The 7,815-nt window shown below is 36.3% G+C and overlaps 1 protein-coding gene across 1 annotated transcript in view; it reads right to left on the bottom strand.

Moving 5' to 3' along the window:
• Positions 1-3,295: 3,295 nt before the first annotated feature.
• The window catches only part of LOC140324768 (rho GTPase-activating protein 42-like), a 97,857-nt gene continuing 93,337 nt past the window's right edge, over positions 3,296-7,815 (bottom strand). Inside the window, exon 4 of the mRNA XM_072402876.1 lies at positions 3,296-4,199. Coding sequence (XP_072258977.1) covers positions 4,110-4,199 — 90 coding nt within the window. The 3' untranslated portion in view covers positions 3,296-4,109. The remainder of the gene's footprint in view (positions 4,200-7,815) is intronic.

Below are 7,815 nucleotides of genomic sequence, written 5' to 3'. Positions count from 1 at the left end.
CAGTGTTCCCTCTAGTCTCTTTAGGCTGGGCGCACCAACCGGCACATTTGAGTAACTACCCGATGCTTACTGAAATACTGGGGTCACCACAGAAGAGCCCTTCAGCTTCTTCCCACCCAACTTAAACATTTTTTGGGGAGAACACTGCTTTAAATTAGAAAAAATTGGATTTAGAAGTCTGCTTAAAAATTAAAAAACAAATAAAAAAAAATTGTGAGTTGGAGTTCCAGTTTATCCAGTTCAGATCCCGTAAAAAGCAACCATAAAAACGTAACTCGCCCCATGACAGTGACTCACAGCGGCTGATTCATACAAGTGAATAATTAATTGTTCTGTGTTGTGCAGCTTGTGAGCTCTCATGAGTACCTGTATTCCAAAAGTAATTTCTTAAACGCTCGAGGTTACAGTTAAAAAAAACTTGTATTTGCTTGTTTGAAAATAATTTTAGGAATAAATGAATCATTATTACAAGTTCATGTTATCATGGATAACTGTTTTTGTCTGTAATCTGTCCTCTGCTGTCTGCAAAAAAATATTTGATATCAAAATGGGTTTTGTGCAGAGAATTCATAGGAATTGTAAGCTTTTTCTTGTCCAGCTGATTTATAAGCAGCACCATCATTTATGGTCAATGGCTGTATGTAGCTCCAGGCGGTCATCTAGAGCTCCGATCAACCACCGACTGGGAAGATATTTATAGTGATATAGAGGACTCCTCACCAGTGCTGATTCATCACTTTTTCTTTGGGGAGTGTGTGGATCAGCATGGGGGAAAATAAAAGGTTTTCAGGATCCTCACAGCCTACTTATTTCTTTCCCTTCACTCATTTTCAAGATGGCGCCCACAGCCAAAAATTTGGGGCCAACAAGTAATTTTATAGCACTGCTAAAACTAAAGGCATGTTCAGACTAGCAGTTAAATACAATTGAATTTACTGTTCCAGGGTACCTACTGGCAACCTCCAAGCACCCTGGAGCAGTAACAGACCATAACTGTGCCGCTTCTTCAGGTTTGCTTTTTTTTTTACTAGTGTGTGAACTAGCCCTTAGATCAGTGTTTCCCAACCAGGGTTCCTGCAGATAATGCTAGGGGTTCCTTGAAAAATTAGCTTGATTACCATATACACCAATGATCTTTTTGGTTATCTGTAGGGGGACATTCTTTCCCCTGAGCACCAGGCTAATATACTGTGAGATTTGGATATTGTTGTTATAGTCCAGGGTTCCTCAAGACCTGAAAGTTATATCAAGGGTATCCCCATGATAAAAAAGTCAAGAAACACTGCTTTAGATTATGAAACCAGGTACTTACCGGTATCACCTGCGAGAAAGTCTATCAGTACACGACAGGCACCATGATTTCCTGGCATGCATATTGTATGCAATTTGCAGGTTTTATATATGAGCAACACAACAAAGAATTCCGGCATGCAATGTAGGGGACCTTTCATTTTATAACCAAGTACCCAAGTTCTCTTGTAGGGTATGTTAGCGACTACTTGACTTTTCAAAAAGTCAACATTTGCATACCATTAGTTGCTGTGTTTTGAGAGTTCAGAAGGGGTAGAACAGCCTGCGAAAGGGTTGTTTTTAATGACACTGTAAGCAATATATATATATATATATATATATATATATAATTTCTACAATCTAAAACAATGTTAAAAATGAAAAGATTTATTTTTTAACAATGACAAAAATCAAAATAAATTTTTTTTGTGAGCCCCTATGTTTCAACAAACATAAGCCCATTTCATAGGTTCACACGTTTATCAAAATATAAACACATAAAATTTTTTTCAGGCACCACCTTCTGGTGAAATCTGGTAATGCTACGACCATGATATTCCATATTATACTTTTACTGTCAGACATTTATTCCTCAAAAAGTCCCATAAAAGGGAATTAGAGAGGTGAAGATTTTGCAGATTTCTGTTTTTCACCTTTGAATATGGTCTGCCTTCGTATTATACTATTCTCATTAAATAAATATTTAGAGCACGAAAAACAAAGCCTTTGATGTATTTCTTCGAAGTACAGGGCTATATATTATGTGAAACACAGTTACTTTAAACATACATGAGAGAAAAGACGAGAAAGTTAAACAGAACTCTATATAAATATACTAAGAGCGTGTTGTTTATGTAAGACAAAATGAGAATCCTCTCCGAAATCTCTTCTCACGATGAATTCTAAGCTCAGATCAGAAGAAGCCAGGGTGGTGTATGTAAACATCCAAAGAAAATAACTTTTCTGTTCAATAATATCCATATATGTACAATACTGTGCATTTTTCACATTATATATATTATTCATAGAAAATGACTAAAAATAATGCTTGACATCCTGACAGCAGTTGGAATCTTTCCAACTGCAATGTTTTCAAAATCTGCACAGATGTAAAATAACTGTCGCCAGCAGTGATTGTTAGGAATCATTTTGTGTGACAATTTTAGGAATGGTCACTGTATAGTCAGGCTGCTCAGCTACTGACCAAATCTATAGGGGGGGGGAGGCATAGCACCTGTGTTCTCCCCATAGCTGGGGGGAAGATTTGAGTTCGCTGCAACTTGAGCTTGCAGTGTTTAGATGTTTGGCAAGTTTGCAAACTAATCAGGATGTTTCCAAATAATGGATTTCAAGAGGTTGCAAAGTAGCAACCAACTCCTAGATGACTAGTAACCTTCTGCTATCTGAAAAGTGGTTTTAATGTCCAGTATAATATATAGAGCAAAATGTAGGGAGTAGTGCGAAATAAAGTACAAAAGGACAACAGAATGTATAGCATTATGCAGTATGGCATTTATATATTACAGAAGAGTGTCTACGGAATGATGCAGCATGGAGCAGGCAATGTATAAAGTATTTACAGGGTGACTTATGTAGCTGTAGGCGCTGTGGTGCAATTCATCCTCAAAAATACAACAGAAACAATGAAGTAGTTCTACTCTACTCTGAACAGATTTGTCTACCTCTAATCCCCTCCAGAATCTCGGATCTGCAGTGAGATAAAAGGGGAAAAGCAGGGAGTAGGATGAGCTAAGCTGCTTAGTCATTAGTGGAAGAAACCCATGAAAACTCCCTGAATATTAACAATAATTCCAAAAGCAGAGACAATGAATAATGATGCCACATTCACAAATGCAATGTCTCTGGAAAAGAAACAAATATTGGGACTTTTAGGGTATAGAAAAAAAAATACCACTATAAAGTTTACAATCCAAAAAATACCAGTTAAAATGCCAGAAGCTTTATTTATTCCTATTATTAGACATATATCTTAAAAAACATCAAAGCATTGAAACACAAGTTTTACATCAATGGCATGTCATTACAAGACTTCAACGCGTTTCGCAAAACAAACTGCGCTTCTTCTGGAAAATGTAGAAAGACCTTTACAATAAATACAGTTCATTATAAGCTTGATATTGCCGATACTAATTACAATAATTTTAGATGTGGGAAAAACTAAGCTGCTGGGTCATGGAAGTAGACCATGAAAATTTTTTGAATAATCGTATATTAACTAAACACCAGCAGATTTACAAGACCTATATTAACGTTTCTCTGCATTCAATATTCTGTCATGTAACGTGCTTTTATTAAAGCAAACAGACTCAAAGAGCCAATTAGGTGTACTGAAGTGCAGAGTATGCCAATAGGAGGGCACAACAGTGGTAGAGGTATATGCCCATAAGTGTGCTGCTTCTCCTTCACTGTCCCATTACAGGGTATATGCAGGAAGGGAACCTATGAGTGAAATTGTAGGAGATACAAAACAGGTTCCCTGCCTATAGCAGTGTGGTTGGACAGATTTGTGTAACTCTTATGACTGAATTGATAGTAATTCATATCCTTTATAGTCCCAAATACAGAATGTATTGCATTTGTGTATTTAGCTTTCACTGTGATACAACACACAAAAACATTTTAGCATTCAAAATATACCAATTCAGTTGCTAGACACACTTTGAAATATAAAGATTTATTTGATTTTCTTTTTTATTCTTTTTTTATTTTTCACCTTCTATAAAAGACAAATAAATTAATTTATATTTCCTTTCTTAACATCCTTTCTTTTTCTTTCCTTTTGTAAACTTTCCATACTTCTACCACTCGATCACACAGCACTGCCGCAGCATCAGCCACAATAAGTTCCATATGGTGCCTTTTGGAATATGCCGCTTCCTGTCCAATGTCTGTGTGAAAAGCAGAGAAGCCAAAATTCACTCGAATACAGCTGTCAGCTGATCCCAACCAATACGAGATACTCCGACCACTGACAACTCTATTCAGTACTGAATGACAACATGAGAAAGGACAGAATAATATGTGTTCTGATTAGAATGAGGAAATGTTACCTTAATAGAGGTTTTATATTTACCTGGGTGCTGGTTTCATTTTAGGCTTATTCGGGCCCTGGCGTCCTGGTGAGATTATTCACATTTATTATTAACCTGCCGTGTGTTAAGGAGGTAAGTTTTAATGAATGGACTGGCAATGTGCCAAAACATCCCAAAAATAGTCATTGAAGAGGCAAAGAGGGCATTTGGAGGTTTATTTAAGTATCGGGTTCGAAATGTAGCTGGGCCAGGAGGTTTAGAGGTATTTAAAGGCAAAGCACAGGACCTTGAATTTATATTGAAGGTGAAATAAAAGCCAACAATAAATAAATCTATCTGTAACATTCATAATATATTGTAGATGGAAGTCTAGTTTGTGTACCTTTTGGGGAAGGGAAGTGCTTTGGGCTTTCCCATACATTAATTATTTTGAACTGGCTTATCTAGCGGATGATTTGCTCCTGAGGGATTCATTTTTGTATATTTTTTATACTGTTTTTATTATACATTTTTACGAGCATTATAATAAAGATTTATGTTTAGGATACACATACTCGTAATATATATATATATATTTTTTTTATGGTGATGCAGATCTATATAAAGGGACATAGGGAATTGGCATGTTTGTAAAGCAATAGAAACATCATCGAGAGTTCTAAGCTTTTCTCGCCCTACTAAAAATGTGTTTTTGTCTGGGTCCCTGGTGGTAAAATTCTCATCACCTCCATGTCTTAAAAGGGATATACAAAAGATGGCAAAAAAAAAGCATACGGAGCCCATGAACCTCCCCGGCTGTATCCAAACACAAAATAAAAGACAAATTAGAGTTGGGTGGTAAAGGAACCATAATAACTACCATAATTCAATATAGGGATGTTGCATTTTCAACCAATTGAGTCTTGTATTCTGCTCTGCACTAGAATACGAAATTATGGCTTTTATATTATTATATATTGTAACCTCTTGTTATGAGGTTTGGTCCTAAATTGGAGAATTTAGGCAATTTAGAATTGCCCCCATGCTCTGATAAATTGGTCTTTTTTGACCATCCAAGGTTTTGCTGTGTGCCCCAGTGTGGTTCTGAGAATCTTTTTCTGGCTGCACATTTATCTTGCTGGTGTTTAAGTTTTTGGAATGAGGAGGTTCTAATTAGAATTTCAAGTTGCCAATCAGACTACAAATTATTATATATTATATTATTCAAATATGTTAATCATATAGGATTATACCAGGCATCCCATCATTTTGTAATACTGCTGAAGAAGCAGATTCAAGGAAATCCCAAACACTCTGGTTTAATGTTAAATTATGTTTACTAATAACTTACAAAGTTTTGAGAACCAATAAGCAAAGCAAATGTGTTCTGTAGTTTGCTTTCATATTATTTTATGAATAAAACTATAGATTTTCAACTTTTAGTTGTTACTGTTTTGTAAGATTATGCATATGGCACAGATAAATGCCTTAAAAGTCCCACAACTTACAAGTGCGCTATTTTATATACCCTATTGACCATTAGCAGGTATGTTTCTACTCATCATTCTGCCATGCATTTTATTTTCAATAAAGGTACTCCCTGTGTGTTTTATCATATGCCCTGTTTAAATTGTCCAGGTTTTTTAACAAGATTACATGCAGCCAAACCTCAAAACACATTTGTGGTCTCTTTGCTATGCCGTAACACCTTGCCATCTGTTGTGAGAGCAATAATATAGATATATTATGGATTACAATATGTGTTATTATTATTACACAGTATTTATAAAGCCTGGATCTATTACACAGTCCATAGTCCATAGTCATGTCACTAGCTGTCCCTCAAGGGGGCTCACAATCCAATGTCCCCACCAAGTCATTTGTCATTATCATAGTCTTAGGTCAATTTTTTAGGGGGAAGCCAATTAACCTAAGTGCATGTTTTTGTAATGTGGGAGGAAACCAGGGTACCTTGGGGAAACCCACACAAACACAGGGAGAACATACAAACTCCATGCAGATAGTGTCCTGGCTAAGATTCAGAATTAGCCAGAATGCTAATCTCTGAGCCACCATGCTGCCCACTATCTACTATTATATTATATTATGATGGCATTGAGCTGTGCAATATTAGCATTTAGTAATGACAATCCCATTGATTGGTATAAGGAAAATGTATTCTGTTTCATAAGAAGCAATATCCTCATCAGGATTGTTTGGGCTGGGTGGGAGCACCCAGTATTGTATTGTGACCCACCCATTTTATAGTAACCACCCAAATATAGCGGGGTGGTTACTGAAAAGTCCACCCAGTTAAAAGAGGCTGGGGAGAACAATGACAAGTGACACAGGAATTTTAATTTTTTGGTATTGGTTGTGTAACGGATACTAATACACAACTATTAAACTTTTTTTATATGCGTATCTCAGTGATAAACGTTACATTGATACCTTTATGTAATTCCTTTATATACAAAGACAAGACCATCACCATTGGAACACAGTTCAGGGCTACAAATGTGGGTCTTCAATGGCCAGAGCAGTTTCCAAAGCCTTCTCCAAATTCTTATACTCACCTGTCCGTGCTCCCAGTAAAACCACTGATATTGTAAACTCTCCGGCCGATTTTTCACTTATGTGCACATGCAGAAAAGAATTGTATTCACTCGAAAAAAAAGTTGCTTATTATGCCTTACAATTAAATGGATTTTCAATATGAATGATTTCTTTTTTTTTGCTATTCTTTTTCTATTATTAAGGCACTGAATACGGTATAGTGAGGAGTAAAGTTTTCTTTCTGGCAACCAGTAGCCAATAGTTTTGTTTCCTTCTATTTCCTAAAACAACACAACTCTGCCAGTTTTTATAGTAAATATAAGATGGGACTTCAATTGGCAGCTGGCTGTCTGGGGCACTTCTGTTTTCTATAAAGAAAACTTTGCTGAACTTTAGACTAGCCTATCAAACAAACTTAAAAAATATAATATTCCACTTTCTACACTAATTAAAATCCTCAAAGGCTGAATAAAATCGGATGGTTTTTATGCAAGCCCTACAAGTTGCATTTGTTTTATTTACAATATATTCGTTCCATGTAAATGGATAACACATCATTCAGCCTCAGAATTTTCCCACCAAGCAAAGCTTACCATTTCCCACCCGCAAGAATAAAACGTGTAATGAGATGCACAGAGAAATTTGTTCTGCTTGGCACAGGGTTTATGTACACAGAGCATTCCTTCAAATGGACATATGTTTTCATTTTCATCTCTCTGTCAGCCACCAGAAAATATAGACTACCTAATTGGATGAAACGGTAAATTTTATATCAGTGAGAATTTCTGAGTGTTCTGCATTCTTAATTGTTTGAAGGTCAAGAGAACTTCCAGAGAAAAGGCATCTGCCTATGCTGCCCAGCCCCAACTAACCCTTTCGGACCATGGCATTCCAGGATGTGTCCGCCATGTTCCCCCCAAATAGATGTGCACACACA

Source organism: Pyxicephalus adspersus, chromosome 1 (assembly GCF_032062135.1).
Source record: "Pyxicephalus adspersus chromosome 1, UCB_Pads_2.0, whole genome shotgun sequence".
In the NCBI taxonomy this organism is placed as follows: Eukaryota; Metazoa; Chordata; class Amphibia; order Anura; family Pyxicephalidae; genus Pyxicephalus; species Pyxicephalus adspersus.
This window is presented reverse-complemented; position numbering and strand designations above follow the sequence as displayed.